Source organism: Salvelinus namaycush, chromosome 37, assembly GCF_016432855.1.
Source record: "Salvelinus namaycush isolate Seneca chromosome 37, SaNama_1.0, whole genome shotgun sequence".
Lineage (NCBI taxonomy): Eukaryota > Metazoa > Chordata > Actinopteri > Salmoniformes > Salmonidae > Salvelinus > Salvelinus namaycush.
In genome coordinates this window covers 2669818-2694793 of record NC_052343.1, presented here as the reverse complement: position 1 = coordinate 2694793, position 24976 = coordinate 2669818, and the positions used below count along the sequence as shown (strand labels likewise).

Genomic DNA, 24976 nt, shown 5'->3' with positions numbered 1-24976 from the left:
TGCACACCCCTCCCTTTCCATTGGATAGCCCTCCCTCTCACACTCTTGCACCTCTCCCTTTGTCAAGTATCAAGTTTAAACAGGCAAACTTTGGAAGTCCCCACCCCTACCAAACACTCATACACACATGCACATGCTTGTACAATATCAGTCAAGATCTACATGAAGGAGGACGGCAGCATAACAGCTTAAGAACTCTGGGATGGACATTCTTACACGGGTGCTTTCACTGAGGATTTGAGGAGCAAGCACACACACTGAACCAAACACTTTCGCAGCAAGGGATCAACAATGTAAGGGTGTTTCCTGGCTGCTGACACTACGGACAGAGACTGTTCTATGTGGGAGCCGTGAGGAGTGCTGAGAAGTGCCTCTCGCACTATTTCTCCTCAGAGGGAGCGTCGAGGAACCAGCTCCAGCTTGTCAAAACCCTATCAGCCTCTGGCTTCCTGAGGGGAATCCCTCTCTCCATATCTCCCTGCATCTGCCCTATCCCTGTCTACAGTCCTCAGCAGCTGCTATGGACCTGACTCTGTGGCAGTACCAGTTCAGGATCATCATGTTAGGGGACTCGACAGTGGGCAAGTCGTCCCTGCTGAAGCGTTACACAGAGGAGATGTTTCTGGACTGCATCAACCAGACGGTAGGGGTGGACTTCTACGTGCACTTCCTGGAAGTGGAGCCTGGCGTTAGGGTCAAACTGCAGTTCTGGGACACAGCAGGCCAGGAGAGGTTCAGGTAAAGAACAGTACTGTGATGTATTACCACAACACATTCATTCAGCCTACAACATCACTCCATTCTGTAATGTTAGCTATCCATTTACTAATCCACCACCTTGCTACTTTTCTGACTTGAGGGACCTGCTTTCTACTCCATGGCATAAATCCTGTAAATACATGATTACCATACACCCAAGCCACTGCCTGTTCACCCCGCTATCATCCAGAAGGTGAGGTCAGTACAGGTGCATCAAAGCTGGGACCATCCGACTGAAAAACAGCCATCACTAGCACATTAGAGGTTGCTGCCTATAGGCATAGACTAGGAATCCCTGCCCACTTTAAGGAATGAAACACTAGTCACTTTAATAATGTTTACATATCTGGCATTACTCATCTCATATGTATATACTGTATTCTATATTCTACGGTATCTTAGTCACTTAATGTTTACATATCTGGCATTACTTATCTCATATGTATATACTATTTTTCTATACTATTCAACTGTATCTTAGTCTGTTCCGCTCTGACATCGATCGTCCATATATGTATATAGTCTAAATTCATTTCTACTTAGATTTGTGTGTATTGGCTATATGTTGTGTAATTTGTTAGATATTACTGCACTGTCAGAGCTAGAAGCACAAGCATTTCGCTACACCTGCAATAACATCTGCTAATCACGTGTATGTGACCAATACAATTTGATTTGATTTTAATGCTATGATCTGCACAAACTGGGTATTTTACAGAGGCTCAGGGGGATAGGATTGTTCCCATAAAAGGACAATTCTTACTAGTATGAACTAACCATATTGACAACAGGAAATACAAGGCTTGCCTTGATATGGAGCAGAATGCACCCTTCCCTTCAGAGAGCTGCAACTTCCCCTCTCTATTTCCCTTCTCTGCACACCGCTACAATGTTCATGCAAATGCAATACCCTGATAAAGTACCTGCTCTTTGATTTGGGTATTTTCCACAATAGGAGTATTCATCAGTCTTTGTCTAAAGGAAAATCCAACAAATACAATATAACCTATATGGGAGTAAGGTGCATCAGACCCGCTCTCCTTACAGAATGTAATGAACACCGGGTAGACACCCGTCTGCAGATACCGTAGATATGTAGGTAGGTTGCTGTATTCAATGTGAATAAAATATTCACATCTGCTCTATTTCGTATTTCTAACTTTAATGCTATGAACATTCCACCCCGGGTTAGGTCAATTCCAATTTCATTTGAAATGTTTAATTCAATTTGAGTCTTCACATTATGGCATTGGAATTTAATTGGAATTAGAATTCCGTTGGAACTGTAAATTGGAATTGAATAGTCTCTGAATTCAAAGGCTGACCTGGAAATGTTAATTGAATGACATTTACAGGGAGTGAATTGAATTAGATTTGAATTTGTGGAATTAACTCAAACTGAATAAGACCAAGATTGTGCTCACATGTGTTCTGATCATCCATCCAATCCTCTGTGACTCACCACAGCCAAACAAAATATTCCCTGTGAATCAATGGTTAGGAGTTTCTTTTAACTGTCACATACTTGCACATTTGACCATAGTGCAAGCATTCCTTATAGTCTGGTTTATCATTATCTGTCTCCCTCTCTACCCCATGAGTTGATATTCAGTGTTGGGGAGTAATGAACTACATATAGTTCATCTAGGAATTTAACTACATTTTGCTGTAGTTTGGTGGTAGTTGAACTACATAAAAACCTTGGTAGTGTTTTCAATAGTTAACTTTTTTGTTGTTGCTATTTTAGAAGTGTAGCTAACTACACAATACTTTTTGGCAAAAATAAATATGGGTGAAGTAGGTAAGAATTGTCTTTTTGGCATCATACCTGCCTAATTGTCACTCTAAACAGTTTTTGTGTTTAATAGGCCAAGTTACACATTCTGTTAAAAGCCCAAAGCAGACGTTTTTATATCAATATCAAATACTTTCTGCGTAACAATTAAGTATCTTACTGTAATAGACAGTAAGATACTTAAAAAATAGCTTTTTAGCAAAAAAACTGAAAACTAGCTGTTATTGGCTAATTTACTGCATGGTGATGTCACCATTGAAAGCCAAAACCCCCACTCATGCAAAACTGATGATTAGAAGGTCCTGTGTAGATTGTATTTTCAACCAGCAGCTCTCAGGAAATAAAACTGATCGACTTTTACAGTGTTAGTTTCATCAGCTGGAAAACTTAATTTTGGGACTGGGACTCAAGGGATGTGATAATTTATCAAAAAGTAGTTTGGATGTAGTGAATTACTTTTTCAAGTAACTTTAGTTACATCAATTATATTTTTCTTAAGGGTAGCTTTAGTGAAGCTTAATTTCTTCCAGTGTGAAGTAATCGATAGCTTGGTAAACTATATTTTTAGAGTAGCTTCCCCAACACTGTTGATATTATTCAGTGACGAAAAGGGAGCTGAAGAGTTCATTTATTTCAATTTGCAAGAGTGAGTTAATCCTCTCTGTGGGGGGGGGGGGTGTACAACGGTAGACCCCTTAAGGCATGCCATTTGAATAATTCAAAACCCGTCCCTCTGTAAAAAACCTGGCCCATATTACATATGGTGGTAGTTTTTGCCTCATTACACATGGTGGTAGATTTAGCCTCGTTTTTTTGGCTTGCTCCTCAAGAAATGCTGGCGGCCATGACAGAAGCCAAATGTGAGTTGGCTTGGGGGTGTGGTTGATGTGGGTGTTAATTGGGTGTGTCCTTGCAACCACCAAGACACACCCATCTATCAGTACCTTGCCCGCAGCTGTTTCCCCCCACTCAAAGTTGATCAATAACTACAGGCAGATGTATGGTGAGATGCCGGAGGAAACTTTGAATAGGTCAATAGCCTACAGAGAAATATGAGAATAATGCAATTGCTGAATTTATGTAGATATTCTTAACTAAGTGTTTTTATAACTTGCAAATGTAGTAACAGGTCCATGTAGAATAAACAAGCCTTTACATAATACCATAGAATCACTGTTCTGCTAATATAACAATGTGCACCTTTCATCATTCATTGTCATTCCCAGCAGATACAGATACTGTGCCTATCAACATTTTGTCTGGTGGTAATGGGGCTACCATGGTAACATGTCAGAGTGGTCATACCTTCCTATATGGTGTCCTGTATACACCAGGAGTTACCTGATCATGGTGCAGAATACACTGGGCTTCTCCCTCCCCATAATGACTGATACCATTCAATTCAATAATAAAAAAGACAACAAGTAAAAATTTTCTAGTAAAATGTTCATGCCAAGTACCAGGTCTCTCTCCATTTAGAGACATCAGTATGAAGCCTGTCTGTCGTTCTGGACTTCATCACATCATATTGCAAGTATCCATGATCTGGCTCCATACATGTTTCTGTGAACACATACACACATAGTCACCAATGGAAGTTAGGATAGGTAATAGGTAACAAACAGGTACTACAGTGCATTCGGAAAGTATTCAGACCCCTTGACTTTTTCCACATTTTGTTACGTTACAGCCTTATTCTAAAATGGACTAAATACATATTTTTCTTCATCAATCTGCACACAATACCCCATAATGACAAAGCGAAAACATGTTTTTTGAATTACCTTATTTAAATAAGTATTCAGACCCTTTGCTATAAGACTTGAAATTGAGCTCAGGTGCATCCTGTTTCCATTGATCATTTGACCACAGGCCACACTGAGTAATCGGGGGAGAAGGGCCTTGGTCAGGGAGGTGACCAAGAACCGGATGGTCACTCTGACAGAGCTCCAGAGTTCCTCTGTGGAGATGGGAGAACCTTCTAGAAGGACAACCATCTCTGCAGCACTCCATCAATCAGGCCTTCATGGTAGAGTGGCCAGACGGAAGCCACTCAGCGGCAGGGACTGGGAGACTAGTCAGGATAGAGGGAAAGATGAACAGAGCAAAATACAGGGAGATCCTAGATGAAAACCTGCTCCAGAGTGATCAGGACCTCCGACTGGGTCGAAGGTTCACCTTCCAACAGGACAATGACACAGCCAAGACAACGCAAGAGTGGCTTCGGGACAAGTCTCTGAATGTCCTTGAGTGACCTAGCCAGACTTGAACCCGATCTAACATCTCTGGAGACCTGAAAATAGCTGTGCAGCGACGCTCCCCATCCGACCTGACAGAACTTGAGAGGATCTGCAGAGAAGAATGGGAGAAACTCCCCAAATACAGGTGTGCCAAGTTTGTACCCAACAAGACTTGAGGCTGTAATCGCTGAAAAAGGTGCTTCAACAAAGTACTGAGTAAAGGGTCTGAGTACTTATGTAAATGTGATATTTTTACATTTGCAAACATTTCTAAAATCCTGTTTTTGCCTTGTCATTATGGGGTATTGTGTGTAGATTGATGGGGAAAAACAATTTAATCAGTTTTAGAATAAGGCTGTAACGTAAGAAAATGTGGGAAAAGTCGAGGGGTCTGAATACTTTCCAATGCACTGTATAACCAAGTTTCCATCCAAACTTTTTATGCGAGTAAAATACAAAAAATGCTACGACAGTGCTACCCAGGAGCACGAGTACAGGACATCACAAAGCTTCTATCGACTGTTTTACGACAGATGCCGGGAGCTGACACTGTCGTAGTCCATGTGGGGTCAAACTACATCAGGAGGGCTAGCTCAGAACATCTGAACATGGCTTTTGAAGAACTGATTTTAGCATTAAAAGACTCGCCCAAAAAACGGCCAATCGTTTCAGGTTCATTTCAGGTCCAGTACCATCGTTGGGTGTGAACGATTCAGCAGGCTACTGGCATTACACATCTGGCTAAAAGATTATTGTACCTCTGCTGGAGTCACTTTTATAGATAACTTTGACACCTTCTGGAAACAGAAAATATTCTACAGGAATGATGGAGTCCATCGAAATCATCTTGGCTCTTGGACTCTGTCCATGCATTTCAAGGCTAAATTGAAACAATGAATTATTAATGACACAAGACCAGCTCAGTTAATCCCTACCATTGTGACAATGAGTCGTCATAATGCTGCATCAAATGTACATTATCCTAGGGGCGTTGGCAGACACAATGTAAGTAACTTAATGTATGCCCCCTTAATTGCCCTGAATACCTCTGTTGATCCTACAGCTATTGTATGCAGTAATCATGAGCCTATGAACCAGAGTTACACTGTTAACACTGAGGCGGTGTGCCCTAGTAAGAAGACCACTTTGTGCAGCTCACCCTGCACTATCAGCTCCAATATAAGTAACACGAGCAAGTCTACTTCTGATAAGCTTCCCAGTAAAGCATTAAAAACAATCAAGCAACCCAGAAAAGTGCTAAAACAGCCCATATTAACATATGTAGCCTAAGAAACAAGGTCCATGAAGTCAATAACTTGCTTGTAACAGATGACATTCATATTATATCTCTGAAACTCACTTCGATAATGCCTTTGATGATACAGTGGTAGCAATACATGGTTATAACATTTACCGAACTGACAGAAATGCCAACAGGGGCGGTGTTTGCGGTCTATATAAAGCACCACATTCCTGTAAAGCTTAGAGACGATCTAATGTTAAATACTGATAAAGTAATATGGCTACAGGTTCATCTGCCTCACCTAAAGCCCATTCTTGTGGGAACCTGCTATAGACCAAGAAGTGCTAACAGTCAGTATCTAGATAATATGCTTGATAATGTATGTGATATCAACAGAGAAGTATATTTTCTGGGTTTAAATATTTAAGATTTAAATATTGACTGGCTCTCAACAGCTGCCCACTGAAAAAAAACCTTCAAACTGTAACCAGTGCCTGCAACCTGGTTCAGGTTGTTAGTCAACCTACCAGGGTATTTACAAACAGCACAGGAATGAAATCATCAACATGTATTTATCACATTTTTACTAATGCTGCAGATATTTGCTTGAAAGCAGTATCCAAATCCATAGGATGTAATAATCACAATATAATAGCCATATCTAGGAAAACCAAAGTCCCAAAGGCTGGGCCTAATATAGTGTATAAGAGGTCATACAATAAGTTTTGTAATGATTCATATGTTGATGATGTAAAGAATAATTGCTGGTCTGTGGTTTGTATTGAGGAGCAACCAGAGGCCACACTTGACACATTTATGAAATTGCTTATTCCGGTTACTAATAAGCATGCACCCATTAAGGAAATGCCTATACAAACAGTTAAATCCCTGTGGATTGATGAGGAATTAAGAAATTGTATGGTTGAGAGGGATGAGGCAAAAGGTATGGCAAATATATCTGGCAGCCCAACTGATTGGCAAATGTATTGCAAATCATGTGACTAAGCTAAATAAAAACGAAAATAAACTATACTATGAAACAAAGATAAATTATATAAAGAATGATAGTAAAAAGCTTTGGAGCACCTTAAATGACATTTTGGGGAAAAAAGACAAGAAGCCAACTCAACCATTATTCATTGAATCAGATGGCTCATTTATTACAAAACCCACTGATATTGCCAACTACTTTAATGACTTTTTCATTGGCAAGACAAGCAAACTTAGGGATGACATGTCAGCAACACACGCTGACACTACACATCCAAGTATATCTGACCAAATTATGAAAGAGAAGAATTGTACTTTTGAATTCCATAAAGTCAGTGTGGAAGAGGTGAAAAAATGATTGCTGTCTATCAACAATGACAAGCCACCGGGGTCTGATAATCTGGATGGAAAATGACTGAGGATAATAGTGGACGATATTGCCACTCCTATTTTCCACATCTTACATTTAGGCCTTCTAGAAAGTGTGTGCCCTCAGGCCTAGAGGGAAGCTGAAGTCATTCCGCTACCCAAGAATAGTAAAGCCCCCTTTACTGGCTCAAATAGCCGACCAATCAGCCTGTTACCAACCCTTGTGTTCGACCAGATACAATGCTATTTCACAGTAAACAAATTGACAACAGACTTTCAGCACGCATATAGGGAAGGACACTCAACAAGCACAGCACTGACACAAATGACTGATGATTGGCTGAGATAAATTTATGATAAAAACTATTGTGGGGGCTGTCTTGTTAGACTTCAGTGCAACTTTTCACATTATCGATCATAGTCTACTGCTGGAAAAATGTATGTGTTATGGATTTACACCCCCTGCTATAATGTGGATAAAGAATTACTTGTCTAACAGAACACAGAGGGTGTTCTTTAATGGAAGCCACTCAAACATAATCCAGGTAGAAGCAAGAATTCCCAGGGTAGCTGTTTAGGCCCCTTGCTTTTTTCAATCTTTACTAACGACATGTCACTGGATTTGACTAAGGCCAGTGTGTCTATGTATGGGGATGACTCAACACTATACACATCAGCTACTACAGCGACTGAAATGACTACAACACTTAACAAAGAGTGGCAGTTAGTTTCGGAATGGGTAGCAAGGAATGAGTTATTCCTAAATGTTTCCTAAACTAAAAGTATTGTATTTGGGACAAATCATTCACTAAACCCTAAACCTCAACTACACCTAGTAATGAATAATGTGGAAATTGACCAAGTTTAGGTGACTAAACTGCTTTGAGTAACTCTGGATTGTAATCTGTCATGGTCAAAACATATTGATACAACAGTAGCTAAAATGGGGAGAAGTATGTCTATAATAAAGCACTGCTCTGCATTCTTAACAACACTATCAACAAAGCAGGTCCTACAGGCCCTGGTTTTGTCGCACCTAGACTACTGTTCAGTAGTGTGGTCAGGTGCCACAAAGAGGGACTTGGGAAAATTGCAGTTGGCTCAGAACAGGGCAGCACGGCTGGCCCTTAAAAGTACACGGAGAGCTAACATTAATGACATGCATATCAATCTCTCATGGCTCAAAGTGGAAGAGCGATTGACTTCCTCATTACTTGTTTTTGTAAGAGGTGTTGACAAGCTGAATGTGCCGAGCTGTCTGTTTAAAATACTAGCACACAGCTCAGACACCCATGCATACCCCACAAGACATGCCACCAGAGGTCTCTTCACAGTCCCCAAGTCCAGAGCAGACTATGGGAGGCGCACAGCACTACATAGAACCATGACTACATGGAACTCTATTCCACATCAGGTAACTGATCCAGGCTGTATCACAACCCGGCCTTGATTTGGAGTCACATAGGGCGGCGAACAATTGGCCCAGCATCGCCCGGGTTTGGCCGGTGCAGGCCGTCATTGTAAAAAATAATTTGTTCTTAAATTACTTGCCTAGTAAAACAAAGGTTAAATTAAAAAAATGTAAAACTGATGCAAGCAGTAGAATCAGATTTAAAAAAAACAGGTAAAACTACACCTTATGGAACAGCAGGGACTGTGAAGCAACACAAACACAAGCACAGACACATGCACACACACGATAACATACGCACTATACACACATGTACACATGGATTTTGCGCTGTAGATATGTGGTAGTGGAGTATGGGCCTGAGGGCACACACTTGGTGTGTTGGGAATTCTGCAATGAATATATTGTAATGTTGTAACGGTTTTCTTCCTGAGATGAAGGAGAGGACCAAAACGCAGCGCGGCTAGTGTTCAACATGTTTAATAACAAAGAGACGATAACGTGAACACTATACAAAATACAAAATAACAAACGTGAAAACCGAGACAGTCCTATCTGGTGCAGAACACAAAGACAGGAAACAACCACCCACAAACCCCAACACAAAACAAGCCACCTAAATATGGTTCCCAATCAGAGACAATGACAAACACCTGCCTCTGATTGAGAACCATATCAGGCATGACATAGAAATGGACAAACTAGACACACAACAGATTGCCCACCCAGCTCACGTCCTGACCAACACTAAAACAAGAAAAACACACAAGAACTATGGTCAGAACGTGACAGTACCCCCCTCCTGAGGTGCGGACTCCGAACGCACAACCTAAACCTATAGGGGAGGGTCTGGGTGGGCATCTGTCCGCGGTGGCGGCTCTGGCGCTGGACGAGGACCCCACTCCACCATTGTCTTTGTCCCCCTCCTTAGCGTCCTTTGAGTGGCGACCCTCGCCGCCGACCTTGGCCTAGGAACCCTAACCACGGGCCCCACTAGACTGAGGAAACTCCTCCGGACTGAGGGACAGCTCCGGACCGAGAGGTAGCTCATGACAGAGAGGTAGCTCCGGACTGAATGGCAGCTCCGGACCGAATGGCAGCTCCGGACCGGAGGGCAGCTCATGACCGGAGGGCAGCTCATGACCGGAGGGCAGCTCATGACCGGAGGGCAGCTCATGACCGGAGAGCAGCTCATGACTGGCAGGCAGCTCATGATTGGCAGGCGGCTCTGGCAGCTCCTTACTGGCGGGCGGCTCTGGCAGCTCCTGACTGGCGGGCGGCTCTGGCAGCTCCTGACTGGCGGGCGGCTCTGGCAGCTCCTGACTGGCAGGCGGCTCTGGCAGCTCCTGACTGGCGGGCGGCTCTGGCAGCTCCTGACTGGCGGGCGGCTCTGGCAGCTCCTGACTGGCGGGCGGCTCTGGCAGCTCCTGACTGGCGGGCGGATCTGGCTCCTGACTGGCGGGCGGCTCTGGCTCCTGACTGGTGGGCGGCTCTGGCGGCTCCTGACTGGCGGGCGGCTCTGGCGGCTCCTGACTGGCGGGCGGCTCTGGCGGCTCAGGACAGACGGGCGGCTCTGGCGGCTCAGGACAGACGGACGGCTCTGGCGGCTCAGGACAGACGGGCGGCTCAGATGGCGCTGGGCAGACGGGCAGCTCAGATGGCGCTGGGCAGACGGACAGCTCAGATGGCGCTGGGCAGACGGGCAGCTCAGATGGCGCTGGGCAGACGGGCAGCTCAGATGGCGCTGGGCAGACGGGCAGCTCAGACGGCGCTGGGCAGACGGGCAGCGCAGGCGGCGCTGGGCAGACGGGCAGTGCAGGCGGCGCTGGACAGACGGGCAGCTCTGACCTGCTGAGGCGCACAGTAGGCCTGGTGCGTGGTGCCGGAACTGGTGGTACCAGACTGGAGACACGCACCACTAGGCGAGTGCGGGGAGCAGGAACAGGGCACACTGGACTCTCAAGGCGCACTATAGGCCTGGTGCGTGGTGCCGGAACTGGTGGTACCGGGCTGTAGCTACGCACCTCAAGGCTAGTGCGGGGAGAAACAACAGTGCGTACTGGGCTCTGGATACACACAGTAGGCTTGGTGCGTGGTGCCGGAACTGGTGGTACCGGGCTGGAGACACGCACCACAGGGAGAGTGCGTGGAGGAGGAACAGGGTTCTGGAGACGCACAGGAAGCCTGGTGCGTGGTGTTGGCACTGGTGGTACGGGACTGGAGCGAGGAGGTGGCACCGGATATACCGGACCGTGAAGGCGTACTGGCTCTCTTAAGCACCGAGCCTGCCCAACCTTACCTGGTTGAATGCTCCCCGTAGCCAGGCCAATGCGGGGAGGTGGAATAACCCGCACTGGGCTGTGCTGGCGAACCGGGGACACCATGCGTAAGGCTGGTGCCATGTACACCGGCCCGAGGAGACGCACTGGAGACCAGCTGCGTTGAGCCGGCTTCATGGCACCTGGCTCGATGCCCACTCTAGCCCGGCCGATACGTGGAGCTGGGATGTACCGCACTGGGCTATGCACACGTACAGGAGACACCGTGCGCTCTTCCGCATAACACGGTGTCTGCCCGTACTCTCGCTCTCCACGGTAAGCCCGGGAAGTTGGCGCAGGTCTCCTACCTGACTTCGCCACACTCCCCTTTAGCCTCCCCCCAATACATTTTTGGGGCTGACTCTCGGGCTTCCTTGCCAACCGTGTTCCCTCGTAACACCGGTTCCCTTTCGCAGCTGCCTCCGCTCTCCTAGCTGCCTCCACCTGTTCCCATGGAAGACGATCCCTTCCAGCCAGGATCTCTTCCCATGTGTAGCAACCCTTTCCGTCCAACACGTCTTCCCAAGTCCATTCCTCCTGACATCGCTGCTGCTGCTGCTGCCGCTGCCCGTTACCACGCTGCTTGGTCCGAGTATGGTGGGTGGTTCTGTAACGGTTTTCTTCCTGAGATGAAGGAGAGGACCAAAACGCAGCACGGCTAGTGTTCAACATATTTAATAACAAAGAGACGATAACGTGAACACTATACAAAATACAAAATAACAAACGTGAAAACCGAGACAGTCCTATCTGGTGCAGAACACAAAGACAGGAAACAACCACCCACAAACCCCAACACAAAACAAGCCACCTAAATATGGTTCCCAATCAGAGACAATGATTGAGAACCGTATCAGGCATTACATAGAAATGGACAAACTAGACACACAACATAGAATGCCCACCCAGCTCACATCCTGACCAACACTAAAACAAGAAAAACACACAAGAACTATGGTCAGAACGTGACAAATGTTTTTAAAATGGTGTAACTGCCTTCATTTTGCCAGACCCCAGGAAGAGTAGCTGCTGCCTTGGCAGCACCTAATGGGGATCCATAATAAATACAAATATAAAACCTGATTACTACATTCACCTTTCTATTTCACTTCAGATATCTGGCTAGCGATTATAGTGATAATGCTAGCGATGATAGTGATAATGATGATCAAAATATACATAACCAGCAGTCTATGGTCTAGCTATCAGTATACTCACCACCTATTCAGCGTGATAGGGTCCTTCGGCAGGGCATGCTGGCACTTTTGCAGGGCATGCATAGTTGGTCAATCCATATAGGGCTTTTCGGTATCAAATGGCTGTAATCCTATGAACACGTTGGGGGTGATGTAACAACAGAGGCCTATTCAATGAGGGGGTTCATTTATCTGGCCCGGATTACCCTGGTAGGAGGAGTTTGAACAGGGTGAAAAGTTGTGGAACTGTGCTGCCTCCCAGGTGTGAGCCAGGTGCCCCGCTCTGGTAAATGGTGAAGTCGGCTCAAAACAAAAGTGAAGTAATCAAGCACGTTGAGTGATTAAGTAGGATCCTCTGTTTTCACAAGCAAAAGTGATTGCTTTTTATAAAGATGCTGGTAACACTTGACACTCAGCATCATAACCATGACATAATATGTCATAACAGCTCACATAACTTGTTATAACCGGTCATAATATGGTCATAACACTGTCATGACACATGTATTTAGATCTGTTGTGACATACAGTATATTGTGTTATTTTATGGCTGGTTTTGAGAGTGTCAAAACCCACAAAACGTACCACACACGGCAAAACATTATATTACACCATAAACAAGTAGGCTATGTTATATAACATTTTCTGAAATTGACCATATTGAATTATCATTGTAATTGTGCACACATTGATGTCAGACATGCACCTACCCCAATGCTCGTTTTCTGATGACTGGGATGAATACAGGAGCAGGGCAAGACACCCTCTTTTTGACTGATGACTAACATAAGGGCATGTACGTGATAGGGCTGTCTGGCTGATATGATTATGATGGTCATAATGCTTCTTGACAGTGTCATAAAGTGTATTTTCTTAGTCCAAGTAAAGTGACCCAGGATGGTCATAATGCTTCTTGACAGTGTCATAAATTGTATTTTCTTAGTCCAATTGAAGTGACACAGGATGGTCATAATGCTTTATGATGTGTGAAAGTGTATTTTCTACAAGTTATTTAAAATATGATGGGACAAAAACATGACTGTAAACAATTCATTACAATAACAACAAAGGACTTAAGAAACAAACTTTCAAACGCAAGGAAACTTCTTGGTAGAGAAAAAACATTTGAATAAATGTGGGTTTTAACACTCTTATGTAGGTTTCATAACCAGCCATAAAATAACTTAATATATGTCACAACAGGTGTAAATATATGCGTCATGACAGTGTTATGACCATGTTATGACAAGTAATGTCAGCTGTTTTGACATATGATATGGTTATGACCGTGTTATGGAGCCGGGGTTCAAGTAAAGTGTTACCAAAATGCTTTATCTGCCTTCCCAATGAAAACTAGTTTGAAAATTCAAATCTTTATTTTATGGAAAAAAGATGCTGTATGTTTCTGGACGATGCACCTAGCTGCCTTGTTGACAACATGACCGAGCAGCGCAGATTACTGTTTTAAGAAGGGCGCTCCTCCCCGCTTTTGCCCAATGACATGACGGGCCATTGCCCTATTCAACCAGAAAACATTAATGGAAGCCTCTCTAATGCAAATTTGGTTGAGTGTGGTGTACTGCAGGGCAGCCGGCTTGGACCATTATTGTTTTCTGTGTTTACTAATGACCTTCCACTGACCTTGAATAATATCCTCCTAGAGTCTGTTGAAGCACCGGTGCGTCAATCTAAGTAACGTAATAAAAAAAATCCCATCAAAATCCTTCACTTTAACCTAGAGGTATCTGTTTTTTGCATGGGCTGCGTCTCGATCCACCGCATCCGCCTATGACGGCCTTCCGCATCAGCCGATCTACAGCAGTGTTTGTCAGATCATGAGACATCCCAAAAATCGGTCTTCTCACGAAAGCGTCTGTGGCATCCAAAACTAATATGACCATGCTATGGAAAGATGAGACTCTCACAAACACAATGGTGGTCTCCGTTTTGTACTACGACCTCCTCGAGTGTAACAGGACTCATTTGAAGGTAACCGGTACTGGTTTTAAAAAAATGAATGTGAGTATGGAGGTAGTTTAGACTCAACACTATACACGTCGGCAGCAACAGTAAATTAAATAACTGACACCCTTAACATAGAGCTGCAGTCCATTTTAGAATGGGTAACTAGCAATAGGCTAGTAGTAGCTATCTCAAGCATCTCAAGCATAATTTTTGGGACAAAACATTCACTCAACCCTAAACCTCATCTGGATCTATTGTTGACTAATGCGGCTATTGAGCAAGTTGAAGAGACTAAACCGCTGGCTGTCACCCTAGATAGCAAGTTATCGTGGTCAAAACATATAAACTCAATGGTTACTAAAATGGGATGAGGTCTGTCCATAAGGCATTGCTCTGCTTTCTTGATATCTCAGTCAACCAGACTCAGGCTCTAGTTTTGTTGCATCTGGTCTACTGTCCAATTGTGTGGTCAGGTGCAGCAAAGAAAGACATAGGCGAGTTGCAGTTGGTCCAAATCAGAGCAGCACGTATTTCTCATGCATGTCATTGTGGTCCTGTATGGCTCATTTGGTGGAGTATTGCTCTTGCACCGCCAGCGTTGTGGGTTCGATTTCCGGGGCAACCCATACGGAAAATGTATGCACGCATGACTGCAATTTGCATCTGCTAAATGGCATATGTATTAGTATATATTATATACACTAGATGACCAAAAGTATGTGGACACCTGCTTGTGGAACATCTCATTCCAAAATCATGGGTATTGATATGGAGTTGGTCCCCCCTTTGCTGCTATAATAGCCTCCTTTTTTCTGGGAAGGCTTTCCACTAGATGTTGGAATATTGCTGCGGGGACTTGCTTCCATTCAGCCACTAGTGCATTAGTGAGGTCGGGCACTAATGTTGGGTGATTAGGCATGGCTCGCAGTCGGCGTTCCAATTCATCCCAAAGGTGTTCGATGTTGTTGAGGTCAGGGCTCTGTGAGGCCAGTCAAGTTCTTCCACACCAATCTCGAAAAAACATTTTTGTATGGACTTTGCTTTGTGCACGGGGGCATTGTCATGCTGAAACAGGAAAGCGCCTTCCCCAAACTGTTGTCACAAAGTTGGAAGCACAGAATCGTCTAGAATGTCATTGTATGCTGTAGTGTTAAGATTTCCCTTCCCTGGAACTAAGGAGCCTGAACCATGAAAAACAGCCCGGACCATTATTCTTTCTCCACCAAACTTTACAGTTGGCACTATGCATTGGGGCAGGTAGCTTTTTCCTGGCATCTGCCAAACCCAGAAATGTCAGTCGGACTGCCAGATGGTGAAGCATGATTCATCTCTCCAGAAAACGCATTTCCACTGCTCCAGAGTCCAATGACGGCAAGCTTTACACCATTCCAGCCGACGCTTGGCATTGCGCACGGTGATCTTAGGCTTGTGTGCGGCTGCTCGGCCATGGAAACCCATTTCATGAAGCTCCAGACGAAAAGTTATTGTGCTGATGTTGCTTCCAGAGGTAGTTTGGAACTCAGTAGTGAGTGTTGCATCCGAGGACAGCAGTTTTTTACGCGCTATGCACTTCAGCACTTGGCGGTCCCGTTCTGTGAGCTTGTGTGGCCTACCACTTCTCCGCCAAGCCGTTGTTGCTCCTAGACGTTTCCACTTCACAATAACAGCACTTACAGTTGACCGGGGCAGAAGTTTTACTAACTGACTTGTTGGAAAGGTGGCATCCTATGACGGTGTCACGTTGAACGTCATTGAGCTCTTCCGTAAGGCCTTTCTACTGCCAATGTTTGTCAATGGAGATTGCATGGCTGTGTGCTTGATTTTATACACCTGTCAGCAACGGGTGTGGCTGAAATAGCCGAATCCACTAATTTGAAGGGGTGTCCACATACTTTTGTATAAATGGGGTAAATTCGGGTTCCTGAGTGGCGCAACGGTCTAAGGCACTACATCTCAGTGCTAGAGGCATCACTACAGACACCCTGGTTTGAATCCAGGCAGTTTCACAACTGGCCGTGATTGGGAGTCCCATAGGGCGGCGCACAATTGGTGCAGCGTCTTCCAGGGTTGGCCGGTGTAGGTCGTTATTGTAAATAAGAATTTGTTCTTAACTGACTTGCCTAGTTAAATAAAAGTAAAAGAATATATATATATTATGTCAATCTCTCCTGGCTCAAAGTTGAGGAGATATTGACTGCATCACTATTTGTCACAGTTCGGACATTCATTGGTATTACACAAGACATGCAAACAGAGGTCTCTTCTAGAGGTCGACCAATTATGATTTTTCAACGGCGATACCGATTTATTGGAGGACCAAAAAAAGCCGATACCGATTTTTAGATATATATACAGTTGAAGTCGGAAGTTTACATACACTTACACGGTTTCGCCGTTGAAAAATCATAATTGGTCGACCTCTAGAAGAGACCTCTGTTTGCATGCCTCTAGAAGAGACCTCTGAGTCATTAAAACTCGCTTTTTCAACCACTCCACAAATGTCTTGTTAACAAACTATAGTTTTGGCAAGTCGGTTAGGACATCTACTTTGTGCATGACACAAGTCATTTTTCCAACAATTGTTTACAGACAGATTATTTCACTTATAATTCACTGTATCACCATTCCAGTGGGTCAGAAGTTTACATACACTAAGTTGACTGTGCCTTTAAACAGCTTAGGAAAATTCCAGAAAATTATGTCATGGCTTTAGAAGCTTCTAATTTACATAATTTGAGTCAATTGGAGGTGTACCTGTGGATGTATTTCAAGGCCTACCTTCAAACTCAGTGCCTCTTTGCTTGACATCATGGAAAAATCAAAAGAAATCAGAAATTTTGTTTGACCTCGACAAGTCTGGTTCATCCTTGGGAGCAATTTCTAAACGCCTGAAGGTACCACGTTCATCTGTACAAACAATAGTACGCAAGTATTAACACCATGGGACCACACAGCCATCATACCGCTCAGGAAGGAGACGCATTATGTTTCCTAGAGATGAACATACTTTGGTGCGAAAAGTGCAAATCAATCACAGAACAACAGCAAAGGACCTTGTGAAGATGCTGGAGGAAACAGTTACAAAAGTATCTATATCCACAGTAAAACGAGTCCTATATCGACATAACCTGAAAGGCCGCTCAGAAAGGAAGAAGCCACAGCTCCAAAACCGCCATAATAAAGCCAGACTACGGTTTGCAACTGCACATGGGGACAAAGATCGTACTCTTTGGAGAAATGTCCTCTGGTCTGATGAAACAAAAATAGGACTGTTTGGCCATAATGACCACCGTTATGTTTGGAGGAAAAAGGGGGAGGCTTGCAAGCCGAAGAACACCATCCCAAACGTGAAGCACGGGGGTATCATGTTGTGGGGGTGCTTTGCTGCAGGAGGGACTGGTGCACTTCACAAAATAGATGGCATCATGAGGGAGGAAAATTATGTGGATATATTGAAGCAACATCTCAAGACATCAGTCAGGAAGTTAAAGCTTGGTCACAAAGGGGTCTTCCAAATGGACAATGACCTCAAGCATACTTCCAAAGTTGTGGCAAAATGGCTTAAGGACAACAAAGTGAATGTATTGGAGTGGCCATCACAAAGCCCTGACCTCAATCCTATAGAAAATCTGTGGGCAGAACTGAAAAAGCGTGTGCGAGCAAGGAGGCCCACAAACCTGACTCAGTTACACCAGCTCTGTCAGGAGGAATGTGCCAAAATTCACCCAACTTATTGTGGGAAGCTTGTGGAAGGCAAACCGAAACATTTGACCCAAGTAAAACAATTTAAAGGCAATGCTACCAAATACTAATTGAGTGTATGTAAACTTCTGACACATTGGGAATGTGACGAAAGAAATAAAAGCTGAAATAAATCATTCTCTCTACTATTATTCTGACATTTCACATTGTTAAAATAAAGTGGTGATCCTAACTGACCTACGACAGGGAATTTTTACTAGGATTAAATGTCAGGAATTGTGAAAAACTGAGTTTAAATGTATTTGGCTAAGGTATATGTAAACCTCCGACTTCAACTGTATATATATTTGTAATAAATGACAATTACAACAGCAATGCGTCTGACTACCTCTACTGAAACACTATTAGGGGTCGTTCAAAGAGGACGCCTATTCTGGTGAAACCTCCCTTCAATGAATACCACATCCTCTTTTGCAGATGCAATAGACAGAGTTCCTCCATACATTGTCAACATTAGCCTAATTTAGGTTAACATTTACCAATGTGTATGAGTTCATAGTAATTATCACAATATATCTGCTGATCATTGATTCACATCCATAAATTGATTCCACTTTTTTTTTAACAATTTACACACTTCCTTTCACTTTTTGAAATGTTTTTCTTTTCTCTCAGGTCAGTGACTCGGTCCTACTTCCGTAACTCAGTGGGGGGCCTGCTGGTGTTTGACCTGACTAACCGTGCCTCCTTTGAGCATGTGCAGGAGTGGCACGCAGAGGTGTGTCAACATGTGCAGCCCCACACGGTGCTGTTTGTACTTGTGGGCCACAAGAATGACCGGGTGGCCCAGGGAGAGCGGGTGGTGGGCCATAACGAGGCTGAGAAACTGGCAGGCCAGCTGGGGATGCCCTACATCGAGGCGTCGGCTAAGACTGGTCAGTGCGTGACGGAGGCTTTCGAGCTGCTGACCCGCCGGGTGTACCAGGGCCTGCTGAGTGGGGAGGTGCAGCTACAAGAGGGCTGGGATGGGGTGAAGTGCTTGGCTCCACGTGCAACCTTAGTACAGCTAAACAATCCCAAAAACAACATATCCAACAACAGAAGGTGCTGTTCCTGAGTTGGGTCTTTGGACTTGTGCTGTATTGTCTTGTATGCCATGTCACAATGCCTCTCTTGAAAAACTGACTGCCATCTTGGATAAAAGATCATAAAATAATCTTGACTTGAGGCTCTTCACCGGATGAGAATAAGTTTTACAAGATGGGCATTACCTATTGTGACAATTTGTCAGAACATGGAAATAGACATAACACATGTAAAATACTTGCAAGTGTGTGTACAGGGACTTTTCTGAAGGAGGTCATTAGTTTGTCCTCCAGAATCGAGAAACAAATACAGTGGTATTACAGTTACGGAAATCTAGTCAAATCTCTTTACCCTGAATAGTGATATACTGATGTAATCCATTTATGTTGAAAGTGAACTCCGAAATACTCATGTTCTTTCTCATTTGTTGGAACCTTGACTTAACAGTGAAATAAACACACAAATCAAATGCCAAGTGAAATATGAATCTTGTTTTATTTATGGAATAAAAAGAACAGGTTTAACTAAAACACTGCCATATAAAGTAAAACAAATGTTACTGCTTCCCTACACATCCCCAAATAAGGACCATTACCCAACCCCATCTCACTGCAGTCTGGCGATACAAGCAATACTTCACATACTTATTATTTTTGAATAATAATCAGTTAATTGTTGACATCTTATGAAAAACAATGTCCTGGGTAATTTTCTAATGAACTATGAACATGACATCAGATCCCTACAGCACACAAAAACATAGTGCCATGACAGTATCCTGAAAACTAACTAACTGCAAAAGGTGTACATTTCTGATGTTAGATGAAGGGGGTTTATGTGACAAAAACTAAACACACAACAAACGCATGCCAGACAAAATAAAATAAAAAAAGTGGGAAAGAGTATGGTACCCACCACCATATTGAAGGTGTGTGTTTGGTGGTTACCCCCTGAACAAAAAAGTAAAGTTGAACAGATAATTCCAAAAACAAAACACTGTCCAAAAACAACACTCCATACCTGAGTGTACATTTACACTGAATGAGGAGTGTGTGATTTTGGCCAGTTTGTGGTGAAAAGCATTAAAAAGGACAAGATATCAAAATACTTGTGTGATGATGGAGCTGACAAATCACACACAAAACCTGGGGGAGATGAAGACGTGGGTGAAAGAATGTCCCCCATTATTAGAAATACACAGAGAAAAGACAAAAAGCACAGAGTGTTTGTGCGAGGCTGGTTCCAGGTCTTGCTACTTTTTGGTTGTTTTGCGGATCAATGCCATTCTCTGGATGAGACAAATGAAAAACATGCTCAATCACTATTGCACTTAGGTCATTTTTTCGTAGACATTCTTATCCAGAGCACCTTATAGTCACCGCATAATAAATTATTGAAAATATTTTCAATACTTCCTAAACAAACAATACACCAAAAATAATAATAATTTAATACGTATACAGTGCTGTGAGAAAGTATTTGCCCCCGTTCTAATTTTCTCTACTTTTGCATATTTTTGATAATGAATGTTATATCTTCAACCAAAACCTAATATTAGACAAAGGGAACCTGAGTGAACAAATAACATAACAATTACATACTTATTTCCAGTGGTGTAAAGTACTTAAGTAAAAGTACTACTTAAGTAGTTTTTTGGGTTATCTGTACTTTACTATTTAAATTTGACAACTTTTACTTCACTACATTCCTAAAGAAAATAATTTACTTTTTACTCAATACATTTTCCCTGGCACCCTAAAGCACTCATTACATTTTGAATGCTTAACAGGACAGGAAAATTGTCAAATTCACACACTTATCAAGAGAACATTCCTGTTCTGATCTGGCGGACTCACTAAACACAAATTTGTAAAGATGTCTGGCCCATTCTTCCATGCAGAATTGCTTTAACTCAGCAACATGTGGGTTTTCAAGCATGAACTGCTCATTTCAAGTCCTGCCACAACATTTCAATTGGGATTAGGTCTGGACCTTGACTAGGCCATTCCAAAACTTCAAATGTGCTGCATTTTAGCCATTTTCATGTAGACCTGATTGTGTGTTTTGGATCATTATCTTGCTGCATGACTCAGCTGCGCTTCAGCTCACAGACGGATGGCCTGACATTCTCCTGTATAATTATCTGATACAGAGCAGAATTCGTGGTTCCTTCTATTAAGGCAAGTCGTCCAGGTCCTGAGGCAGCAAAGCATCCTAAAACTATCACACTACCATCCACCACCATGCTTGACCATCGGTATACGGTTCTTACTGTGGAATGCAGTGTTTGGTTTTCACCAGGCATAATGGGACCCGTGTCGTCCAAAAAGTTATACTTTTGACTCATCTGTCCATAGAACATTATTCTAAGAGTCTTGATGATCATACAGGTGCTTTTTAGCAAACTTGAGTCAACTTTTTCGATGAGATTTGGTTGCAGTCATTGCAGCTAAAGGTGGCACAACCAGTTATTGAGTGTAAGGGGGCAATTACTTTTTCCACACAAGGGAATTGGGTGTTGCATAACTTTGGTAATTCATAAACTAAGTATATCTTTCTTTGTTATTTGTAAACTCAGGTTCCCTTGATCTAATATTAGATTTTGGTTGAAGATACATTCAGTATCAAAAATAGAGAAATTCAGAAAGGAGGAAAATACTTTCACAGCACTGTACATTTAAATTATTGAACGTTTAGCACAATTCATTAGTACAAATTTGAACCCTGGGTGTGATCAAGATGAAAGTGTGACAAACAAACCTGTTTGTGGGCCTCTGTGGTACAAGCCTTCTTATACGGCCGAATCTCATCTGAACCATAGCCAGGAATCCACATGTTCCATTGGCGCTCTGTTGAGTGGCAGACAACACAGGGAGTGAGAATAAAAATCAAAGAGAAAATACACTCAACAGGAAATGGTCCATTAACTTCATCCATCTTTTATATGCATAACTTTAAAACTCAAAACTGCTACACCCATGGCATGGCTCTCAAGACTCTGTTCATTTTTGCCATAGTAAATTAATCATTCCAGTAATGGAGACAAACACTGCTTATGCCACAATAGTTGCCAGGGCTCTACAGTGATACCATTTTACTCGCATATACACCAATATATTTTGCTGTGCGACCTGCAATTGCTATTTAGAAGCACCAGTACGCCTAGAAAAATTAAGGATTCTAGCGTTATTACCTCTAATACTGTGATCCTAAATTTCTTTGTGTGCGCCAACATTTCTCAACTGAGGCGCACACGTGCTCCTTGTAAAGTTCAGCGTAGAGCCCTGACTGCAGCGGCTGCTGCTCCAACCATCAGCCAGTATCAGCCTGTACTTTTACTTACCCAGGTGTAGCTGGACGTCCTTCACTTCTAAGGTGTTGGACTTGCGATGGCGGGCCAGCTGACAGGCAGCCGTCACCACACTGTCAATGAAGTCATCTGCAATCTGCAGCAGCATCTGAGAGGAAGACAGTTCGGGGACCCCAGGTCACAAGTGGTGAGGCTTCAAAACATTGCATGCACTAGTCTTTGCATTGTGGTTTTGGGACGCCATCTTCAGTGAGACACTTCTGAGCTACTGTAGTAAACATACCTCCTCCACATCCTCATCGAGCTGCTCATTGGGGTCAATCTCTCTTACTAGGTCCTGCAGCTTCTTTTTACTCAACACCTGAGTGGAGGGCAAACAGGTTGTTAGTCATAGTCAATGGTGCACTAGAAGCAGTCAAGCAGTGGCTACATATGCTCATTGTACACCCTGAAACTTGGCATCTGGCGAGGGAGATGAACATAGAAGGCATGTTTTTACAGAACCAACCAGCACATGAAACTTAAGGATTGGCGTCAATATATGCAAAGCCAAGTAGTAACTGTACCTTACAGTTTTAGTGAATTCTTTGAACAATTCTATTGAAAAACATCCCCCAGCTGGAGTATCCCAAGGTCGTGTTTATTAGCTACCAAATGGAAGAATCCGAACTGAAACAGGGAGGAACATCCTATCGAATAAAAAATATACATTTTCATTTTCTGTCACAAAACTTTTTCCAACATGCCCCAGGTTGGTGATGAGGAGATGGATATGAGGACTCACCTGACTTCCTTCTGGGCTGATTCTGCCGGCAGGGCCAGGTGTGCCCATCACCTTCCCTGGAGCGGCGGCGCTGCTATTGGCCATGCTGGTGGCGAGAGGTGGTGTTGAGGAGGCCTCGGCTTTCACGGTGAAGAAGTTGGAACGGTTGGACTGTGGTTGGTACTGGGTCATAATCTTCCAGACCTAGGATGTCAGATGGCGGTGCCTCTCTCTGGGTCTGCACTGTCGTCGTAAGGACCAGGTCCGTGAAACTGGAATCGGAAGGGAAAAGTGTGGGACAAAAATCTTCTTAATTAAAATGTTAACTACAAAATAATATCGTGATTACTTGCATCAATGCAATCACATGAACGCTACAGAAACATAGCCAACCAAACAAGGGTCTCTTGCTGGTGCAAACTTGCATTAAAGGGTAACTACATCCCAAAACCCACATTTCTTCTATTTTTCCCCAGACCTCAAAAGTGGTCTCCTGGCATTGTTGTGGACTACAACATTAAGTGTGATTTTGAGCATGAAAACCTGAAAAGACTTGGAAAAAGAGAAACCTGGAAAAACAAAAAAGAGAAAACATAATTTGGGGAAATATTCTACAAATCTTATAGGGCCCTAGTCCTATCATGACATTTAGGTAGTTAGTTATTTCAAAATGTCAGACTAGCTAACTAAAAACCTAGCATGATATTTACTGGGTAGTTAAACAACAAATATCACACATTTCGGCTGGCAAACCAATAACATTACACCGTCTGTCAGTCTTACATTATTGCGTATGGGCATATCAACACTCAGTTGACAGCTATGTTTGTTGACTAGTTAGCTGGCTATGTTTGTTGACTAGCTAGCTGGCCGACTCATGTTAACTGGATAAATATTGATTGAGCACATGTTGATTGTTTGATATCGTGAGACAAGCGTTGAAATTAACTAGAAGAAGCCGTAGTCATGTTGAAAAACTAGTAACAAATGCATCGCAACCACAGCTAATTTCAGTTAACATCCGATAGTTAGCAGGCTAACATGATTTATCTAGGTAACGTTAACGTTACAGATTTAGCAAAGATTTAGCTTGAAGACACAGCGGTCACATTTTCCACGGAATGGTCCAAGCAAGGGTATCTACATATATAAAATAAATACCTTTATATTTCACTCGAAAGTTACATTTTAATGTCAAGCCATAAATGCAGCTAGCTTAACCTTAGCCGTCTTGCTAGCTAGTTATTAGCCAGCTAGATACCTGCTAACACAACATGGGGAGGATCTCAATTGCACACGTTCCTTTCTCTTTGCCTCCTTTTCAAAAACCCATTGGGGGAGAGGGTCAGAAGGGCGGGACCTCTGGCTTTCTCATCCAATGGGTTTTTGAGAAGGAGTGAGGACGCGAAGAGTAAATAATTGAGATCTTCCATAATCATAACGCTGTGCAAACTAGCTGGAAAAAATTACATGTAATCTCCCCAAGATATATATATGTATATGTTTTAAATACTTACCTGACAAAACAAACACTATCTCTCCATGTTTTGAACTAGCAAATTTAAGTCCACACAACACAAACCCGTCTATGGCTAGAAAGTCCGATTTTTTTCAGATCTTCCTATTTGAATAACTGTATTTCCGGTACACCCAAATTGACGTACTCCTGCCCCCAGTGTCTGATGAAGGAAATTTTGCTCAATCTACAATATGAACGTGAACGCAATCCCCAAAAACTGATATCACGTGTAGCCTAGTCAATAACACACAACTGGTCAATGCGATTGTGTATGTTTAAATTTGGGCATAACATAATTTAATACTAAATA

At 43.2% G+C, this 24976-nt stretch overlaps 2 protein-coding genes across 5 annotated transcripts; one reads left to right on the top strand and one right to left on the bottom strand.

The window, feature by feature from the left end:
• Positions 1–42: 42 nt before the first annotated feature.
• Positions 43–19549, top strand: rab42b (RAB42, member RAS oncogene family). The gene is made up of 2 exons (XM_038976385.1): positions 43–738; positions 18664–19549. The coding sequence occupies exons 1-2, from the start codon at positions 521–523 to the stop codon at positions 19103–19105; spliced, it is 660 nt and encodes a 219-aa protein (XP_038832313.1). The 5' UTR covers positions 43–520; the 3' UTR covers positions 19106–19549.
• taf12 (TAF12 RNA polymerase II, TATA box binding protein (TBP)-associated factor) lies at positions 19546–24785 on the bottom strand. 4 transcript variants are annotated; one of them, XM_038976388.1, is made up of 7 exons: positions 24309–24444; positions 23603–23716; positions 23169–23419; positions 22668–22745; positions 22418–22532; positions 21835–21923; positions 19546–20362 (listed from the first exon to the last, which is right to left on the bottom strand). In XM_038976388.1, exons 3-7 carry the CDS (start codon positions 23337–23339, stop codon positions 20327–20329), a joined length of 489 nt encoding a protein of 162 aa, XP_038832316.1. In that variant the 5' UTR covers positions 23340–23419; positions 23603–23716; positions 24309–24444; the 3' UTR covers positions 19546–20326. The 4 variants fall into 4 exon arrangements, with proteins under 4 accessions (XP_038832316.1, XP_038832317.1, XP_038832315.1 ...); XM_038976389.1 differs by having other exon boundaries at positions 23626–23716; XM_038976387.1 differs by lacking the exons at positions 23603–23716; positions 24309–24444 and adding an exon at positions 24665–24785.
• Positions 24786–24976: the final 191 nt, after the last annotated feature.